Source organism: Halichoeres trimaculatus, unplaced genomic scaffold (assembly GCF_033239565.1).
Source record: "Halichoeres trimaculatus isolate MK-OKI-2021-1 unplaced genomic scaffold, fHalTri1.1 fHalTri1_scaffold_5, whole genome shotgun sequence".
Lineage (NCBI taxonomy): Eukaryota > Metazoa > Chordata > Actinopteri > Labriformes > Labridae > Halichoeres > Halichoeres trimaculatus.
In genome coordinates, this window is record NW_027437183.1 from 17,049,335 (window position 1) to 17,071,088 (window position 21,754).

The 21,754-nt window shown below is 41.1% G+C and overlaps 1 protein-coding gene across 1 annotated transcript; it reads right to left on the reverse strand.

Moving 5' to 3' along the window:
* Nucleotides 1-218: 218 nt before the first annotated feature.
* Nucleotides 219-20,603, reverse strand: serinc5 (serine incorporator 5). The gene is made up of 12 exons (XM_074670837.1): nt 20,391-20,603; nt 10,234-10,398; nt 6,824-7,002; nt 6,558-6,640; nt 6,324-6,417; nt 5,669-5,880; nt 5,285-5,377; nt 4,045-4,171; nt 3,362-3,431; nt 3,132-3,168; nt 2,558-2,702; nt 219-2,229 (listed from the first exon to the last, which is right to left on the reverse strand). Exons 1-12 carry the CDS (start codon nt 20,415-20,417, stop codon nt 2,085-2,087), a joined length of 1,377 nt encoding a protein of 458 aa, XP_074526938.1. The 5' UTR covers nt 20,418-20,603; the 3' UTR covers nt 219-2,084.
* Between the last annotated feature and the right edge of the window lie 1,151 nt (nt 20,604-21,754).

Here is a 21,754-nt window from a genome sequence, read left to right on the forward strand (position 1 = left end):
TACATTCCTGTTTTTATCATTTACAGGTCTGTGTATGTCTTTTTGTCACCATTCTGAGTACTACTACTGTAGAAATACTTGCCTTTGAACATAGTCCAATAAAATGTTGAGCATTTCACTAAAACAAAGAAGTTTCTCTCAGTTTTTTATACAAATGTCAGTGTGCTGTCTACCTGTCTGTCTGAAGAAAAATCCCATCACCAAATGAAGACACCAAATGGCGTTCAATGGATGTTTTATTGACATTGTGAATCATGTTTCTGTACTTCAAAAAGAGATCCAGTATGTTTTGCTGCTGTCTGATTTGACACTTTTTGTAGCTTGGTATCACAGCCGTAGAGCACCATTTATATTAAAGGTTCTCACGAACAGTTAAAATGCAGAAGAGTTCCCAGTTTGAAGCTCCTGTGAGGGAAGTTCACTTTGTGTTAATTCGGTGAACCCTGCAGTCAAAACAATGTTTCTTTTTTTTGCAGTTCTTGACAAAATGTCCCTTCTCTTTTTAGACAGTGAAATGTAGCACTAAGTATCTCTGCTGTAGAAATAGTACAGTCAATCACTGTGACACTTCCCTGCTGCACTGATTAAAAGAAAAACACTATATGACCAATGCTGGGTTTGCTTCTGTAGGCCATGAAGAGGCATCAGGGTTAAATTCAGTCTCTTTCATAACCAGCTAAAAAAAAACTCACAGGAGCTTTAAGTTGAACAACAAATCCTGCAGACGTCAGTGAAACTTTCCACAGATCACAGAGCTTAAGCCAGAATGTACATAGAGTCATTATAAAACACGTTAGCCGTAATACCTGACAGGAAAATACAGTTGTTAATAATGAATGGAGACGAACATGTGGTTTAAGATGTGAAATATTTTGTATTATACAATATTAAAATGTTACACAACTAACACAGAGTTGAAGGTCTTTGTGTGTATTTTAAATTGGCAGTAATCTCAACATCCAGTGTTGAATAACTCAAAGAAAAGCACTCATGCTACTTTATTCTGACCTCAATAATGAGCTGACATATTTAGCAGAAACAAGGTAACAGGTCTGTAAAACTGTACAGAAAACAGCTGATTTAAGAGTTGGCGTGAGCATGCAAATACATCATGTTCTTCATTTTTCTCTATAACTGACCAGACAATCTGAGTCGTACAGTATGTTATGTTCTGACATCTACCTTTGGCAAACACGATCTTATCCAGAGAGGGGACACTTCACTCCCGTAAAGACTATCGTCACTCTTACGCAAGGCAGGTTGATTTGAACAGTGCTGCCCTGCATAACAACCATCATGACTGGAAATGTTGAACACATGGATTTTCCTAAGAAAAGGTCTTGCTCAAAGGGAGCGAGGACATTATTAAATCTAAAACACCAAATCTTTGAGGCCAAACTGGAAACTGCACAACACAGGATGTATATAATATCCAAAAGAGCTTGTTCTGTTGCATAGAAAACGTCTACAAAAGGGCGCAACATAACAAAGCGTAAACATAAACAGCTTACATCTGAGCCTGAGAGATGAGTTTATGAACAAAGTCAAGGACAAATCTGATTCAGTACCACATTTCTTCACAAAATGATCTCTGGTTACTTAAGACACACCTTAATAAATACAAGTCTCTGGTAACAACTCACATCTGAAATAAATTTGTCCCTAAACTTTGCAACAACTTTGTGATCCAACTGTACAAAACTGAAGTGAAATGCCTGGCTGAGGGGGAAACGGACAAACACAAAAAGAATTCAAAACGACAAGAGATGCTTCACATATCTTAAAATGTGATTCAACTTCGTGTAGACAGTGAAGTAATAAAAAGCTCCAGGAGCAAGTGGTAGTAGATAGATAGATAACAAAATTACCATCAAGGTATTAAAAGCTTGACATTATAAAACAGAGAAAATAAAAACACAATTATATAAAACAAAAAGGCAACAGATAGTCTTCCGTGTAAAAATGCTGAGGGTAGTATCGGGTTGTATTACAACATAACAGGGGGTTGTGGTGGTCCCTTGGCTCAGCGCGAGCTTCTGCCTCAAGAATCAGAGCAGTCTGACTCGAGTGAAGTGACGTGTCTCCTAGGCCTCAAAGCGCTTCGGGCAGATCATGGGAGCGATAAGGGTCACCATGTAGAGGAGCAGGCAGACCCAACAGGAAACCATCTTGAGCCAATACACAGATGTGCTACCATCCATCAAGTTTTCGATCTGATGGTTATCATAACTGTAGGAGAAGCAGAGAGAGAGAGCTGAGACAAGACACAATGAAGGACAGATGACCTCAACCTTCACTAACAGCAGGGCGACATTACAAGAAGCATACAAGCCTTCGCTGAGAGGAGATGATTTTAAGTTTAACAGCCTTGAATCTGTGTCTTGTTTAATTAATGAGCGATGAATAAGATCCAGAAACAATCCAACTTGAAACAAATATTTTCTTGTCTTGCAATGCTTACTCTGTTTAACTTGTTTCTCTCATTCTGATCAGCCACAGGAACTGGTTGCATGTGTAAAACAAGCTCAGGAAAAGCATCACGCTAAGTATCACTTACTGAAACCAGTTGGTGACAGTCATCATGACGTAGAGCGATCCCAGGAAGAAGACAAAATGGAAGTAGGCGTAGCTGTAGATGGTTGCCTCTCTCTCATCATACAACACGTTCTGGCCGGAGCCGCTCTTCTCCTCATCATAGTCATCTGAAGACACACGTGACACAGAGAGGTTGTGGGTCAAATGATTGAAACCTTCTGACACAGTGAGCCTGGAAGTCCAAACACGTTCATCAGATATAACTCCATATCATGTTTCCTTGAAGTGATTCAGTTTTTCTGCAAGGCCCATTTGAAACACTTTGTGTTTTATGTCCAGCAGGGGGCAGTGTCAGACTACCCATAATCCCACTTCACTGCTGGTCCTACATCACTGTGTCATACTAACCTCCTAGTAACAGTGACATCATCTGTGTTTGCTGACCAATGCTTTCTCACCATCCTCCGTCTGTCTGAGGAATAGCAATGAGCGCAGCCTCTCTGCGTACACACCAAACAGCCTAGATACGCAGGGGGAGGGAGGGGGAGGGAAAACTGGATGTGATAGTAGTGTGGGGGTGGGGAAACTTTCCTCACCTGTGTCGTCTCCAAAACAGAAACAGCAGCGAGCTCTCTGCAGGAGAAAAGAAAACATGCAGGTGACTGAACAAAAGTCACACACGTGATGTCTCCTGAGTTGATTCTCTTGTATCTGAAACATTTCTCTAATAGGGACGGCCTGTTTGGTTGTCCTTCATATCTGTTTAGCCACTCTGTATATTCCATTAACCCCACATCCAGTGTGATCTGAATATTTCTGTGTTTACCTCAGTTGCTGGCTCACTGTTCCTGCACACTCTGAGCGCTGCAGAGCTTCTCCTCGTAGTAGAAGTCAGGCTAAAAGGAGGATGGAAAACAGAAACAGAGAGACAGATGTAGGGAGAGAAAGGTTGTAATTCAGTCACTGCGTCTCTTTATGAATAATTTGCAGTTTCAAGCGGCTGCACAGTCTAATTCCCCTTCTTCAAGGAGAAACCACAAAAGACATGATGCCTCTGCTTGATGGAAAACACATGTGAACAGACAGAAAAAAAAGCACAATTCTTGACTCTCAACACCAACAGCCAATCATGCGCCGTTTCTCCTGAGTCACAGCCAATCAAAACTGCCCCATCCTTGTCTCCACAGCATTTCATGAAGTACAGGACTTTCATTTCTTACTGTTTCAAAGCAGCGCTGTGTTGATGGAACTGGACTGTTGCCTCTAAATTATATCTGGTCTTAATGATAAAACAGTAAAACATATAAATATATCGCAGGGAGACTTGGTCTGTATCCAGACCTTGGGAGAGGTGTTGTGTGTGTGTGTGTGTGTGTGTGTGTGTGTGTGTGTGTGTGTGTGTGTGTGTGTGTGTGTGTGTGTGTGTGTGTGTGTGTGTGTGTGTGTGTGTGTGTGTGTGTGTGTGTGTGTGTGTGTCTGTGTGTGTGTGTCTGTGTCTGTGAGTCTTACCAAGAGTAAAGGATACAGCCAAACAGGATAACGGTTCCAAAAGCTGTGACAATCTTCTTGTCGCCCTCCAGCCCAGAGTTGAAGGGAAAAACACACACGGTTGTGTTCACACCATTTATCTCCAACGCTGGACAGAAAGGATGTGCAGACAGAGATGGATGAGGTGATGGAAGAAGAGGAGGGAGTATTGTAGTAGTAGTGAGTGACATGGTGAAAGATGCAGTGAGAGTGTGTGTTTTGGCACAGTGTGAGCAGGGGTGAGAGGAGGGGGGTGGGTAAGGAAAAGAAGAGATGGGACAACACAGTAAGAACAAAAGCTGAATGTAGTGCACTGGAGTGTTAGTCAGGGAGACAGCCGTTTGTCTCAAACATTCAGTCACGTTTATTAATTAGACCATTATCATATTTTAATCATCATACTTCCATAGGAGTTTTAGGAGCCCCCTCTTTCTATTGGTTATGCATTTCAAGTATAATGAATTGTTTTAGTTCCTAAAACCCTGTTAAGAGGAACTTATGTCACTCCTGCTTCGTCTCTTAGCACAAGAGGGACTATGAGGGACATAAGTGCACATTAATTGGTCTATACATGAGGGTACGTCAATTGCGCTGTCAAGAACAACCGACCATCATTTTTTAAATTCCACTATAAATTGAGCAAAACATAATTTAATAAAAGTTTTAAAAAAAGCTCCAAAAATTTTTTACAACTTGAGCAAAAGACCAAAACATGATGATAAAATCCATGCTTTATTGTGTGTTCAATTAAGAGATTTTGCATCCAGCAAAAGTGTAATATTTACATCTTTTAAGTCTTTCCTGCCACTTCACTACGCTGGAAGAAAACCTCAAGAAGAACAGACCACCAAAGTGAAACTAACAATAAAATGAGCAAGTATTATGTTAGCCTAGATGCTATCCTCTGACACAGACCCCAGCATATGCTGGCAGTAACCTGGGAGCAAAGGATTTAGCAGTTTGGCTTTTAAAGGCTTTTGTTGACTCCTGCCCTGGGAGCTTTGTTCTTTAATACCTGGCTCTTCATATCAATTGATCAACACTGTGGCATAACTTTAAGTGTTCATTCAGTAATTGTCGGTTTGTGTCAGTAATAAGTTTGTATGAGTCATCATAATAGTGGTGTGAATGCAGACAGAAATAATGTCCCACTGGCCTGTAGTTAGTCTGACAAACACCGGTACATATAACACCTGCTGATAAGAGCATAAAAAGGACTCACTCTCTCTTGGTTTGCTGGTAAAGGCTGAGAAGGTGAGGTACATTACATACACGCTGATGACTCCGGGCTGCAGCAGGCCTGATGTTGGCTGCACTGCAGAGACACAAATCAAATGATGGGATTTAATGTCAGAACTTCATGGATCAAGATACCTGAGAAGCTGCACATGAAGTTAAAGAAATACTAAAAGAACTTCAACCAACAGTGTGTATTTTGTGGTTACTGTATATTGCAATATGACAGCCGATGTGTGTAATACGTTGCTATTCTGTGTGTTTCTCTTTCAGGTAACTAGCTTTCAGTATAGTTCTCCTAAATGTAAATGCATCCATAATGCATTATTGATTCAAATGAGACAATGCGCTTTGGAGCATGAGCTCTTACATTTCTGAATGCACGGGGAAATGGCCAGCAGAGAGACGATGAGACACAGGCTGGCGTTGATGCCCAGGAAGATCTTGTTCTTGAGACATGCCTCAGGGTGGGTGTAGTACACACCCATGAAGACTACGGCTCCAACCGCAATAGTGAATAACATCAGAGTCACGAATGCCAAAGCTGCGTACCAAAGACGATTGTACTTCACTCCTGAGCTCCTGCAGACAGAAAGAGAAGAGAGGGAGAAAACAGACAGAAGAAAAGACAACAAACAAACATGAACAAGGAGAAAGGAAATTAAATAAGTAAAAAAGATCAAGTGAACGGGAGAAAGGAAAAAAACTGACTCAGGGAAGACTGTCCTAAAAAAAGTTAAAAGAAAGGGAAAGTTTTGTTATATCAGCACCTTGTCAGGAAATTAAAAGTTTGATTGTGATAGTAAAACTTTATCAATGTGTAACAATCTGCTGCAGTACGTTTGTGATGGTATGGTATGGAAAAAAATGGATGAATATTTTCATACAAATTTTCTCACAGTGTAACATGTCCCACACTCTGCATTGCTCCAACTACAAGGTGATGGTGCTTGAGTAAGCTGGACAGACTCTGACTCATTGACTCACTGAGTCAGAGTGAAAAAGTGATGAATACTTGTGCTCACCAGTTCGTATTCCATCTGTGGGCAAACTCCACCAGCAGCATGAGCTGGATAAGCAGGAAGATGGACCCACACGCTGCACCGACATAGCGCCACACTGTGGGATTGAACAGGGGCAGAAACGGTTTATGTAAGCGAGAAGACTTTACATCAGAAATGTACTGTAAACTGGTGTTAAATACAAAAAAAGATGGCATGACAATGAAAATTAACTATTTTTGAGCGCATTCTCCTCACCTTCAAGAAATGTCTCCTCCTCTGGGATGAAGAAACCTCCAGCACAGCATCCTACCAGTGCAAGAAACTTAAGCAACCAGAACCTGCAGGTGAAGAAGAAATGATACTGAGAGTTGCACAGGAAAAAAGGGCACGCAATGAACAGAAATACAAACAAAAACAATGACATATAAGAAAACTTTGTTACAATGCAGGAAATGTGTCACATATAAAACTTCTTAGGAATAATTACAGCAGGATAAGATGATATTGTTCGAATGTCTTACCCGTTGTGCACGGCCGCCCTGCAGCCAGTGCTGTTGTTGATGCGGAGGGTAAAGAGAAAGAAGAAGAAGAAGAAACAGGACATGCCGAAGCACACCTTGTAGACGGCGGAGTAGCCCACCAGAGTTTTGCAGTTCTCCCCTGCGTTCACCTTTTCACACAGCTCATTGTAGTAAGGGATCTGATTGACAAAATCACACACACTTTGATTAGATCATTATGATGTCCAAAAAGAAACCAACAGCTCTGACTGTGTTTGTCTTGATTGCGGCCTCTGAGAAAAAGACCCAATAGCTGCTATTCTGAGTGTCACGCCTCTAAAGCAGCAGAAAGAGAGAACAGGCAGCAACAACAACCCCTCTTTCTCTCCATGAAGCCCGCTTTCATTCCTCCTTCTCTACAGGCTGTTAGAGAGGCCTTACAACCAACTGTCAGTGTACACAAACAAAAGACACAGATGAATAAATTAACCGCCTCTTGTCAGCACGTCCGAGGGATTGGGGAGGAGCGAGAAAGGGAAGAATCAAGAGAAAGATGGGGACACTCGTGTTAAAATACATTCATGAATGTTTATTTTCACCTGCAGTCCAGGAGAAAGAAAAAAAACAAGAAGAAAGGAAAATGAAAGGAAGTGGAGTGGGTAAGGACTTTGTTGTTGTCTCCAAAAGAAAACTGGAAGTGCTTCAGTGGCTCATTGCCAACAGAAGAGAGAGTCTTTGAGACGATTACCACAGAATAGAGGCTAAATATCTCTTGTCTTGTGAGGACTGTGGAGATGTAAAGTCAAAGTCAAATAAAGGAACTGCTTTTATAAATAAAAGTCACTTTTTTAAAGAAAACAGAAGCTTTTTACTTCAAAATATGAAATGACTTGAGTTTTCTTTTCTTTCATCACATGCATTAGATGCTGAGGATTGAGTTGTCATCCTTGTAGTGTGCAGCACAGTCCAAAGCCAGATCACAACATAGAGTAAAAGCCCGTTTTGGAGCTTTTGTCTCATGTTGAGGACCATATTAGCATGTCCATGGTGTCGTGATTAAGAGGGAGAGGGGCTGATTCAGACAGCTGTAAATCTCTCCAGAAAAGAACAGCACTCTCATATATACAAAGGCTGCTCTTTTAGCTGAGACTTCCTGCTGCGCTCAGTGTGGCGCTGACAGTGTTGTGTGTGTGTGCATATATTTGTGTGTAACTCAGCAGGCTTTGCATGAGGCTACAAGAGGCCATTTTGTGCCTTTTGCTGGGTTCTCCTCTCACAAGGAGCCACGCGGTGGGGAGCTGTTTAGAGCAGACACTGACAGGGAAAGAGAAGACAAACTGTAAAAGACGACAGGAGGGATTATTTCTCAGTAGTTTTCTGCTGTACCAGTGGAAATGTACCTCACTCACAAGCCCTGATATTCAGCTTTTAATCTTAGTAAAGGCTAAAGGATGGGAAGGTGATGTGTCTGGAAATCATCTCTGACACCTGCACCCTGACTCACCCAACGGATGAGGACAACAGCACAGAAACTTCAATTCGAGCTGGATCATCTCAGAGGAAACCAGAAAGAGTCAGTCTGACAATAATCCTGCATTATGACGCATCAAAGAGGCAACATGGAGGGAAAAAACACATGAAAGTGGTAGAGATCAGAAGAACGGGAGCAGCAGGCCTCCTGTGTATCCTCTCCCAGCCTCAGAGGCAAGGTGGGCGGTTTAAAACAAACGCGCAGGCAGCCTGAACTCCTGCCTCCCAGGCTCTGACCTTACTGCTGTGAACACTCACTGGAGATCTCCAGGTGGAGAAGTAGGTTGTCTGCTTTGCCTGTAGCAATGTTATAAATCTTTAATTTTGCCTTTTGGCATTGACAAGGAAACTCTGAAATCACTCTGAAAGCTTGTTCTGTTTATAGACGAGAGCAAAAAACAACAAATGTTGGCTCATCTGATGAGACAACACCCAGTTAAGACATAGATCTGTGGAGGGTGTGTGACCTAAGAATCTAAAATCTTATTTTATGTGGGTTTATATCAAAGTTCTCTAATGGACACCCAAGCCTCAGTGTATGTGCTGCTGCTAAATTCTGTGAGTTAACGTAGACGGGACTTGTTACATTTTGTCCTCATTAACAGAAAGCAGCTGTGAAGCAAAAACTAGGGATGCACGATATTATCGGCACAATATCGGTATCGGCAGGTATGAAAATTTCTGCCGATATGCACAGCCAATAAGGTGCTATTCAGTTAGGATTATTATTATTTTCCATCTGAAAAATAAGCCCCTTAAATAAAATGTAGCACTTCACTTTTTGCACTGCAGAGCTCTGTGTCTGTCACCAGGTTGTTACAGTAGCTCTAAAATAATCAAATGCAACTTGGTTATGTTTAAAAATGCATTGTACATTTAAAGTTTATGTGATCTAAAGAAATTATTTTTCTGTATTTCAATACTGAATGTCTTTAGTTTGAAAAAATAATATATTTCTTATTAATGGTAAAATCAAATGGTTTTTTTCTTGTTTTACGTGTGTTTCTTAAACAAATAAGACCGTCACAATAAGAGTAACATATAAATTCCAGTACAGGATAGACTTAGCTTTCTTTACAGTGAAAAAAACAAACAAACTTGTGATTATCGGTATCGGTATCGGTATCGGTATCGGTATCGGTATCGGTATCTGCCAAAAGGGGTTTCGATATATCGGCATATCAGATATCAGCAAAAATCCAATATCGTGCATCCCTAGCAAAAACCTTAATAGAGCAGAAATTCTCATTTGCCAGTCTGAACCAATGTGCCCATTTCACATATCTCCAGTCTTCACCAAAAAGGTTAAAACCTGACAGCTCTTCAGAAAGTGTTGAGGATTTATAAGACCTGAGAAGCCTGCAGCTTGTACAGAAGCTAGGACAGGAGCTAACCTTTGCCCCTTTGACAACTTTAGCCTGGCTGTCAACTTGAGAAGATGACTCCATTCTACCAGGAATGATAGATTTAGTGCTCTCAGCTGTTCTTGACCAATATCTGCTCACTCAGAGACCAAAGAATATACAGAAACCCAGGGACAGAACTTCTTTTGTCCATTGATGGACTGCATGCACACTTTTAGAAAGAGATAAAAACAATGGCTGAACACTGCAACATGGGTTTTGACCTGTTTGATACATTTAAGAATTATGATCCGAATAAACCATTTCAAAAACACATTGTTAAATCTTCTTATCATAACTATTCATTGGTCTTTGTCAATGAACTATGAAAGCACTTATCTAACAGAAGCTGCTTCCAACACTTAGTTCCACTATGCATGTAACATTGAAATTCTTCGATTACATATCTAAATTATTTGAAATTAACTGTTTTCAAAATGAATGAAACTATCTTGAACATGTATTGTTTTGAGCTTTGAGTGTGATTTCTGTACTTACTTTTTTCATCTCCTGCTCCACAGTGGGGGACATCATGATGACACAGACGATAGTGACCAGCAGGAAGTAGAGGGCGTACATGATTCGGGTCCCTGTGGACTGTTTGATCTTGGGGCAGCAGTTACAGCAGCAGGAGCAGGCCGCTGAGCCGCAGCAGCAGGCCAGCTGCAAGCAGAACAACAAAGAGAGAAAGATTGTGAAATAATTCAAACATCACTTTCACAACTTTCCACACAATTATATGCAATCAATTAAAAAAACAATGTTTATTTTTTTTCAGAGGACCACGGTGTCTATTTTGCAGCATCTGTCAGCTGTGGAGGTTACGCTTTGATCTTGAAACATCACAAAGTATCAACGCTTGAAAATACTCTGAAAGCAGAAGTTTAATATTCCTTGAAGAATAATTTCTCAGTGTTTTAAGAACCCAGAAAAAAATCTTTAGATGGAATAAGGAGGGATCACAAAGGAGAAAGGAGGGGGATTGATATCTCAGCATGACTGTGAATTATACGCAGCATGGACAGAGAGGACAAGAGAGCACAGCTGGTACACCTCTAGAAAGATTATCATCAGTTACAGACATTTAACGACTCATTTTATTCATGAAATACTAAACTTTTGTTAACTGTCGAACATGTTCCAGGGTCTAAGAGATGGAGACTGCAGCATATGGTGTGTAGCATGTTAGTGCTATAGGCTGTGATGATGACGGATGCATGATTTAAACAATATGAACATGAAGAAAAGAGAACCTTAGTTTTTAGCTTGTTAAAGTTGAAACAAATGAAAGAAAATATCGTCTTTTTTTGTCTCCCAGAGCTTCAGCTTAAAATGGTGGAATGTTGTTATTTACTGCTAACCAAAGCAAAGGAAAGGTCTCCTTACTGAACATGAGGAACTCAAAATAGAGGACAAATGCCTGACTGCCTGTTTGCTCATTCATGGTTTCTATCACGAGGGACATAATCCTCCTCCTGCTTCAGAGTGGGCATTTTCTGGTCAACATAGACACTCTTGTCTGCACACAAACACACACAGAGGCCTACTCTGTTTCTTGTGACAGGCCCTCATATAGGGACAGTTTTGTAAAGGGAGGCCCTGCGTTCTATTTGAGAGAGGACGCTCTATAATTACTGTGTGAGCTCTTTATACGTATCCACCCCATCCTGTGGATGTGAGCCTCCTCAGCCCGCAAACTCTGGAGCTGGGAGAGGTGAACTTCTGATGTGGTCTAGACTTGGGGTGTGGTGCACTGTAAAGGTACAGTGGTTCTTAAATGCTGGTGGGCTGCTACAAACCATTATTTTCATGTGTGTGTGTGTGTGTTCTCCCTCAGCTAGTGAGGGTACATGCTAAGCTGGTCAGAGCGTGGCTGAACTCCATCTGCTGTCATCATGGTCTCTGGTGAGAGGAAGGAAACCATGGGCGGATAGACCAGCAGCTGTTTGCAGGTCACTGCTTGTCATTAGATTGTGTCAAGAATGATCTCAGGCAAATCACACACTCTGTGACAGCATGTTTGACTTAAAGCAGTCACCAAAACAACTGGTTTGTGCTACAAACTCTTCAACACCAACAAATCAACCTTAGCCATCAGTTTTTAGCCTTAAATCTGTGAATGAAGGCAGAGAATCAAACTTGATGACATCATACCAACATATAGAATTTACAGCCATAAGACATCAGTCCTGTCACCAAAGTTTTTTTCCATAACTAAGCTTTAACTTTAATCCTCTAAAAATTTGTATTATACTACCTTATAGACTTACGATATCTCAAAGCATGGTTACACTTTAAAAACTGAAACCTAATCCAGTGTTTACTCTTATTTTTTGTGCATCTGTATGATTCATTTGTTGGTCATGGACACCAAATTGTTTTTTTCTTCAGTGATATTTTTACCATTTTTCTCCTGTGTGTGTCTGGAGATTGTACATGTAACCATTGCTGCATTGGTAACATGTGCAATCAACTGTTAGCAGCCTGTAGCATGTCAATGCTAACTGGTGCAAGGCCTGATGTTTTCCCACAAGGTGAGGAGAAGGAGGTGAGGACGACGTGCTGGTTCTCAGGTGTGAGTTAAGAAGTGACAACAACGACCTTCCTTCCATTCATCCTTATTGGGAACGTAAGATCTATCTCCAATAAGATGGACGAGCTAGCCATGCTAACCCAGCAACAGAGGGAATACCAGAAGGCAGAGTAGCATGATGCTATTCACAGACATGGCTAATGGAGCTAACACCAGACACCAACGCCACATTGGAAGAACTCCTGCTTTGAGCAGACAGGATACAGGAGACAGAGACTGAACAGACTGCTGAAGCAGCTAAGTCCTGAACCCTGTGGACCCTGGCTGACTGGAGAATGATGGTCAAGCCGTCATCATCTGTTTTCTTGTGGACCTTTTTACACTTTCTTACTTTTGTTTTCTTTTATTGCTTCCGTGACTTCTGAATTTCCCCTCAGAGATAAATAAAGTATTTTCTATTCTATTCTATTCTGTTCTATTAGACTTAATATCACCCACAATCACCTGGAAAGTCCTGGAGAAATGTATTTTTTGAGGTATTTAAAGACAAAAATGATGCCTGACTTGTTGAAGAGTAAAAATATTAAAAGAAAAAAAGTGTAAAGTTTCTTGAAATACTATTAGTAATGTTTTGATATGAGATACTTTATAAGTGTGGTAGATTTTGGTTACTCTGCATTTCAGATGTCCTTTTTGTCATTAATGTGTTGAAATAAGGCATTTCCTGGACTTTTCAGGTGAATGTGATATAATGAGACATTTTCTTGACCAAAATTAAGGTCAGAAACACTCTTAGATTTGAGTTTTTTGCAGTGTAATTTATATTCTTCTCAGCCGTAACAGTAATCCAATCCTGTCCTAACTGGGTTCTGTAATCCAGCCAGAGTTTACAGATGTGGTAAAGCCAGCGTGCAACATTGTGTGATGTGTTGCGTTCCGCTTCACATGTCAGTAATGTGCGGTATGCTGCTCACTCGTGGATCCACAGAGGCACATGGTCAGGATCAAGACTCTCTGCCCACATGGGTCTGACCCCCCTGCTGTCTGCCCTGATGTCTCCCTGCTGGTCTTCCCAGACACATTGTCGATTATAACCTCAAGCTGGAGAAGGGTTTCTGTGAGCCATGACTTTTTGTCTGGGCTTTGTTTTACTGGGGTTAGTCTTTAAAACAAAACATTGAGGGAAAGCTCTCCTGTCATACAACTGTGTATGAGCTTATAAAAATATCAATATCTGATGCACTTTTTACAGTTGCTGGATCAAAATAGTTTTTAGCAAGAATATCTTTAGGATCAGAAATCAGTAGATTATGTGTTGAGGTCAAATGATTGTTTATTTCGGAACATGTATTGCTAATGATCAGGAAGTATCATAAACAGCAGAAAGATGGAAAGGCAGCAGGTTATCCTGCCCCGTACAGTCCAAGCAGCTGAGGTCAGAATGATTAGGCCCTCAATGAAATTTTCCGTTTTTAATATTTTTTAAAGGACATCTTAGGGGGTCTGATGGTTTTGGCACCATTTTTGTAACATAACTTTGGTTTTTTGGGTCTGTAAACACACCAATAGGAGAAATCTTCTACTTGTTTTGGTGAACGCGTTGGACTTTTTACCTGAACAGGAACATTTTGTTTGGTTTAGTTTGAAAGGAAGTTGAGAGGCCTGTGAGATGTTGTTGGTGGGAATAACATGTAGTAACTGCAGAGAAATTGTGCTCTAAGTTTGTTTTGTACTCTCCTTCTGTAACTTTTAGTATCTGAGTGATTTGTTCTTGTACGTGTTGTGAAAGTTCAGCCTGAGCAGACGGAGGAGTGCTGCAGCAGTTCACTGGGAGGTTCACTGATTACCATTGTTTGAATACGGAGGAGAGACAGTGTTTGAATATTTCAAGGAGCTGTATCTGAACCTCCTCATACTCTTGTGTTGCAAAAATCAAGGATAAAGTTTAGGCAGCTAGTCGTCAAGCACAATGGCGATTGTTACAGCACCTGATCTGTGACCCAGTTCTTACAGATCAGAAAAATATGCTCCATGGTATGAGTCAAGTTTAAAACTCTGGAATCCTGAATTAACTTTTTAACAATTAAAGGCTCTTAGCAACATATGTGTTTTGTTTGCAAAGCACTCAGCGTTATCCCAAACAATCAGGAGAAACATAACAAGGAAAATCCTTTTTTCATCTAGAATCTTGGCCTAAAGTTTTCTGATGACGTCTGTCTTCTTTGCTACAACAAAGGGTCTTAAGACAGAAAGGACGTCACTTGACCCCCATTGAGATATCAAAGCATGAGTCCATGAATCAATATCAATATCTAAGACTCATTTAATGTGCTCATTCTGAAACGATGAAAGCAGAACAGCAGGAAAATAGGTCAATTCAGAAGTTTGCCCACATGTGCTCTCTGGCCAGCAGTTATGGGCAACAAACACAAAGACTTCTTTGATGCTTTGAAACCAGATCAATCAGTGAATAACATCAGTTCACCCCCTCTCAGGTTTCATGAGGAGAGAGCTTTTATCCTCTCACAGATCACTGTGGAGTGCTCATAAATCTGAACACCATTTACCTAAGCCTGAGATAGAGGGTATGAGTGCCAATGAAGAGGTTTGAGGTACTGCCTCCAAGGCTGCATGTGACACTTTGTGCTTTCATTCAAACACAGACTTCAAATCTTGGATCGAAAGCAAGTTTTATGTCAGGGTCTCTGATCTCCATTTGACGACACATAACAGAGCTTAACAAGATAAGCTGTTTCCTTTGTCTCTGCTTCGCCCACGCGTCTTGCTCAACTGTCGATTAATTAACCTAAACAGCCAAAAAGCCAGAGAGAAAAAAGTGGGGTGATTAGAGTCATGAGGGTGTTTAGATTTCATTAGTTAAGGGGAGTTTCACCAGCGGACTCTAAACACAGAGAGGGGGCCAACAGCAGGCTGGGGGGAGCAAAAGAAGAGGACATCTAGGGGAATTCCACCAAACATAGATACACAGAGAGTGTATCCATGGTAACCAGTGTTGACCCTACGCACTTCAAGGGCCATCCACCCCCTTTACAGCGAAACGCCGGCCCCACCAGCATGTCGACAGGTGGTTGGTGTTTCTGCAGCGTGCACCCCTTCTTCACCATCAACAGCAACCCCCAAGCAGCCATTCCTGAAGATTATCAACTCATAAGACAGCACTTCAGCCACCTGCTGGGTCCACCCTCAGATTTAACTCAGTCACGACTGTTACACTGCTCTACTGAGGGCTTCAGTGTCTGTGGGGCTCTAAGGAGACAAAGGCCTGAAGTTGTGTTCCTCTCTCCTCTTATTTCCTCTATCCTCCCCCACCCTGGTACTTTTGGGGCTTATTGTTGACCTCTCTTGTCTTTTCCTTTCATTTTTCTCCTCTCCACCCTTCCTTCATTATCTTCAGCTGCCCTTTACCCTGAAATCCCTCACCAACCAATGCTTGGCCACCTTCCAGCTGTTCAAGGCTGGAAAGACAAGGACACACACACACTCACACCCCAGCTTTTAGTATAGAGGGAGGATTGGACACAGCGGTGAGCGTACCCTCAGGAAATGAACCCAAAGGCTAGTAATAGCAGCCACAGAGGCAGAATAAGTCTGTGTGACCTTCAGTTGTTGTTCCAAAAGGACTCGGACCTACAGCTGGATGCTTAATCAACAAAACTCAAACAGTCCTTCAAAAAGAACAATCTTAAGAGCACATGTGGGGTTAGACTGTGAGCTGTTCAGCTCAGCACTGATGATAATTACCAAGTTTTTCTTTTATGCCTTTATTTTGTCAAACCAGCAGAGATCAGGAGGGGAAACAATATCTAACAAGCAAGAAACAGCAGAGGGAACCTAAATTAAACACACAGCCACACAGACCCAGCTGCTTACGTGAAATCTGACGGACCAATAGCAAGCCGGCCAGGTCACTCACTAAACCCCAGGAAGCATAGATAAGAAAAGTGAAGAGCTGGTTAAACAGATAAGAGTCCAACATCCATCAAATGTGCCATAACAGAGTTGAAAATGTTTACTTCAAGCATTTAAAAGAAAAGAATAAACAAAACGAATCTACATACTACAATAAAGTCAGAACAGAGAAAACTTTACAGTTTTACAAACCATGTATTAACAAGAGGACTGACTTAACTGCTTTGACGTTGACTTATTGAATCTTCTCCTTTTTTATTTAAGAAATATTAATCCACCAAGCTTCCTTTTTTTATACACTGACATCTATGATTAACATCTCTTTTTAGAGAATGTCTAATCTCTGATAAAATTCAACCTAATATTATATCATTTATTTTTATTTACTGTCTTAACATAGTGTTACTGAACACATTTAAATTAGTCCATATGAATAAAAATTCATTAATTATTTACCTACATCTGCTCGTAAGCGCACACATACATATGTACATACATATGCATACATATCTCCCCACATGCTCAAATTTTCAAACACACACAGTGTAGGAGAAAACTTTAATCAGCTGATTTGAGATGTTGACTTTCTATTTTCAGAAAAGTTAAAGAAGTAAACCATCAGTTGTGCAGTTAAGGACTTATTTTCACAGGGAAAACACAGAGAGCAGCACAGACAGACGTGACTCACGCCTGAGAGGATCTCTGTCAGAACAGCTTGAATATAGCAAGAATGTAGCATAACAGCTTCACTGGCTGTCACTGTGGGAGTCAAACACTCATGTTGACTTAAATCATCAGTGGTGTTATTGAATTATTCATTCGTCACAAATAACGCAGTGTATTTTATTGCTGTCCTACTTTACATTCTCACATACAGCTTTAAAGCTGTGGGAACTCCCTGCTATGGAGAGCTTAATGATAGAGGCCTCTGGATAGAGTTTACCACTATGAATCATGACAAATGGCTCAGACGAAACTGTAGACACACCCTCGTATCTCAAATTACAACAAAGCTTTGCTCTGAATATAGAGAAGAGAAACCAGCAAAGTGGGTGAATATAAGTGGAAAAGGGTAACAGGACACCTTAAAGCTGTAAGTTTGGATCTTTCTCACACAAATCTGAGGCTAGCCAAGCTCCAGATCAAGACCTGCTCTATTTGCTCTTATATCGTGACTGACAGCTGCTCTATTGTCTATATAGCTAGGCAGCTGTATACACACAGCAAAAATGTATCACTGCTCTGTTTCCTATACACAAAGAGAAGCCTTTGCCTCTCACTTGGCAAACACGGCCCCTAGCTACAACTGACAGAGAGAAAGTTAAGTCCAATGAGCAGAAAAAAAAGTAAAACAAAGCAGATGCATCGTGGAGAAATGAAACAACAGAGAAGCTGGACAATCACATGCAGACAAAAGAGTCCCTGACCAAAATAAGCGACGGAAACGGAGCAAACAAGAACAGGAAGGCAGAAAATGAAAGGTTTAAGATCAAGAGGTTAATTCAACATCCCGTCTGTTCTACATCTGAAAACCTGTTGTTTATCAGCATGAGCTACAGGGTAGTGTCCAAAATATTCCACATTTCTAAGTCACACAGCCTTATTGCAAGACAACTGACACTTAAGGCCCCATGCAAGGGCTCAGCAGACGTTTCACATGATTTCATCAGCCCTATCTTCCCTTCCTCAAAAAATAAATAAATAAATCAGAGACAAGATATGGGAAGAGGAGAAAGTCCGAGGAAGCTTCCAGAGCCGCCACATGACGGTTCAGAGGGAGACAAAAGATCGACAGTGATGTCCATGTAAGAAAACAAACCCCTGCAGGGCTGCTGACCACAGCAAAATTCCTGAGGAGAGGCTCGAAATAGCAGGCATGTCTCGTATGGACACAGTTGGCTGTAACGTTAATCTGTGTCTGAATGAGAAATTTATGTTGGAGGGGGCGCAACAGATGTTTGTGGCCAAATTCACTTAGGCTTTAGTTTGCATGCCAATGATTTTACAGGATTTGTAAAACCACCTGCCTGTCTGCAACAATACAGCCTCAATGACATGACGAGAGATGAAACTGTTCATTGATAAAAAGAAGTGTGAGAGTAATTTTTGCTGATTTTTGAAAGCTAAAACAAAAAGCAGTTGCTAATCAATGCTTCTTTTGTTTAAGGGTTTGCTTATTTTCCATCAGTATGCAATTAATATGTTGCATTTTTATTTTTTGACAGAGGATGATCAATTGAGACATCCTTTTGGACACAGTTTAACTGTTATTTCCATCAAATTTCATCATGTTTCTGACCATATCTCAGTCAGCTGGGATTCTGAGGGGTAAGAAATCCTTATTTCATTACCAAACACACATCAGTCACCCCACGTGATGATGTGGACATGCAATTTGATGCATTAAGCATGTACTTAGGAAGAGCTCTGTGATACAAAACCCCTCTCTTCAATACCCAACCACAAAGGCCATATCATCAGTTCAGAGCTGAATGTCTTATTTAAGCATACTGTACCAGAAAAAGTTGCTTTCTAAACAGACTGTTGCTCTTAATGTCTCATGAACCCTGCCAAAGCTGTTGGTACCATCGCTGTGCTGCTAACATTCACCCACATGGTTTCAGTCCCGTCCCACATTCACAGCCAACGCTCGCAGTGCTTTGGACGAAGCACTGAGCTAAAGCTAACCCCCTATCACGACACAATATGGCACACATCCCTGATCCAGCAGGGAAAATATGAGTGAGTTGCTCTCTCACCATGCTTGCTCAGTTTTTTTTCCCTAAATTTAACCCAAACAAAGCCCACCCTCTCTTCATTTCCACCTCAGGGCCAAAGAGGAAATTAACAGTCCACACATCAGTTTGAGTGACTCAAAACCTCAAGAGGGGCACATATAAACAAACCTGAAAGAAGTTAATTACAAGTATACACGTAAATAAGAGATGGTGACTAAACTAAATAGGGTGTCTGTGACAGGGATTAGCCCACCAGCTAAGCAACACAAAACTGATCTCATTGTTTACCATTCATTTCCTCTTAATCCTCCCTGTTTCCCTGCTTTTGAAAAGAGCAGGAAATAGATGGAGCTCCACTTAGATGATGGATGCGTATCCCTAATTAAATTACTGATCAGACCAGCTCAGCAGTGGTAACTCTGTGGTCAAAAACAATCTGTTTGATGGAGAACAAACCCTCGAGCCCTGAGAAAAAAGCCTTTTTAACCACATGAACCAATGTTTGTCTGCTTCCCTCACTCCATTTAACTTACAGACCTTAAATACTCAAGTATCAAACTTTTTTAACTATTAGTTCTTTTCCTCATGACTTAGCTTCTGACTATTTGTCTGATTAACTCTCAAAATACAAACAAAGTGGTTAAAAGATGGATTAAAATGCATTTCTTTGTCCTATCAAGTGCCAAATACCCTTTCAAAATCAGACACCTTTCAAAACAGACATGAACAAACAACTAGGGGCAAACATCATTAGCATTATCTATTGGTACATGTGTACTTGTGTTTATTGTACGACTAAAAAACTGCAATCTTCTTGAGTGTTTCTACAAACTTACAGGTGACGTGTCCTCAACTATAGAGAAATGTACAAAACTACTACTTTATTTTCAGTTGGATGTCTATGAAACTTTCCAGCTGTGAGTCGGATTGGGCTGAAGTTTTAAGCTACTGCTCCTAAAAAGTGCGACTGTGCTTTATTGAAAAGAACATCAAGACGAGCACAATGAAAACACATTACCACCACCAAGTCATTAACTACATAGTCTGAGCCCCGTGAATCTATATTATATCACTGCTCTCATCCAGCACATCTGTAAAAACAGAGATGACGTTTCTGTTGATAGCAGGTACAGTACCGTGTGACGGTTTGGCTAGTTTCCTTTGTCTGTCAGCCGCTTTTATGCTCCTACTGTAAACTTATTCAATCATTCCGTCTAATAAATTCTGAAACTGTGTTTTTTATGAGGAATTATGACAGCTGACAGTGTTTTGGGAAATCACCACGACATCAAAACCCCCACTGATTCGCATTAGCCGACGGTGAATGGCTAACGCTCCGTGCATTCATACAAACTGTAAACAACACTGAAACAACAGTCGACGAAACGTTAGCATATAACGCTCATCCCTCTACCGTGGAACAGCAACAATGAAACAGCAGCATCGTTCCTTACCTGCGATACACAACACGGTGTGCACATTTTCAGAGGGTCACTAAATTAATTCCGTTTCAGAGAAAGAGGAGCGTGCTGCTTTTCTCATGCGCTTTCTTCTTCTTCCACATGAAATCAGTCACACGGGAAGCAACGCGCGGAACCTCAAACTGCTCCGAGCTCCCTCCTGCCTTCCTCGCTGCCTGCCTGCCTGCCGAGCCGCTGCTGTCGCTGTCTCTCCTCCCCCCTCTTCGGTTCCTCCTCGTCTCTCCTCCCACAATCATACTATTACAAACCTAACAGAAAGATGAGCTTCCTTATCCACAGAAAGAAAACATCAAAAAGTTGTTGAAACTAGGTGACTAATTACATGACAGGCTCTTAGATCAAGCCTCACAAATATAGCATAAAATATGACCACAGAGAACCAAAGAGTTGATTATCACTGATATAGAAACCATTTCTGCAATGATCATTAAAATCATTTAATTTATTTTGTTTCATTTTTTTTCCAGTTTCAAAGCTTTTGCAAGAAACTCTTTCATTGTGATGATTATGGTGCCCCCTGTGGCCAAAAGGGAGCTATCATCTTTGCTGCTCTTATCCTTTAAAGGGGACATATCATGCTTGTTTCTCCTTTTCACTATGCCAGACTAGGATGCTTGTAAAGCATTTCTGCCCTCAGTACAAGTCATTTAGTTCCTTTATTGCCCCACTATAACGTTCACAATATCCTCATTTTAGGCCATTCTGAAGATCTTGTTGAAACGCTCCGTTTCTAGAATGACCTCCAGTAACCTCGCAACGTCAAAGCCCTTTGTGTTCTGATTGGTCAGTTCTATCAGAGGGGGGGGTAGAGCTCGGGGGCGGTTTTTGCAGCATGGCAGAATCATTTTGGATGGAGCAGACCGAGCAAGTTTGCTGTTTGCCAAAACTTCACCGTAAGGCATTGATAGCAGTAATAAAATGGCAGAGTGTAGGATACGTCCTTTTGTATTGGACCCCGAGTCAGACCCGGACGGTTCTGCAGCTCAGGAGGAACAAAATCCACCTTGACACAGATCATCTCAGGACGCTTCAGTGTGGTGAATCAAACCAGTACTGTAACATGTATAGTTTATGTGTGAAAATATAGGGAGACTTCACCAATAAACTATTTCTATAACAGGGCTCCATCCTGCCCCTTCACTTTTCTCTGTCTGTTTTATCCATCATGCTGAAAGTGTAGTCTAAAGATCGCCTCTACCGTCAGTTCGTCACTATGTTATCACTGCAGCATTATTGTGGTCCAGGTTCGCAGTGCATGTCAGAACACGCATGCAAATATCACAGTCTCACAAGTATTACGACGTCTGCTAAAACTACAGTGTTTTAACTGCTAATTC

What these genes read in the sequence shown, in the direction of transcription:
- serinc5 (XM_074670837.1), bottom strand. Translation starts at nt 20,417, where the DNA reads ATGTGCACACCGTGTTGTGTATCGCAG. An exon ending in AGGGCGGCCGTGCACAACGG is followed by an intron (nt 6,641 to 6,823) that starts GTAAGACATTCG and finishes CTTCACCTGCAG; the next exon opens with GTTCTGGTTGCTTAAGTTTC. An exon ending in CTGTTTTGGAGACGACACAG is followed by an intron (nt 2,703 to 3,131) that starts GTGAGGAAAGTT and finishes GTGTGTCTTCAG; the next exon opens with ATGACTATGATGAGGAGAAG.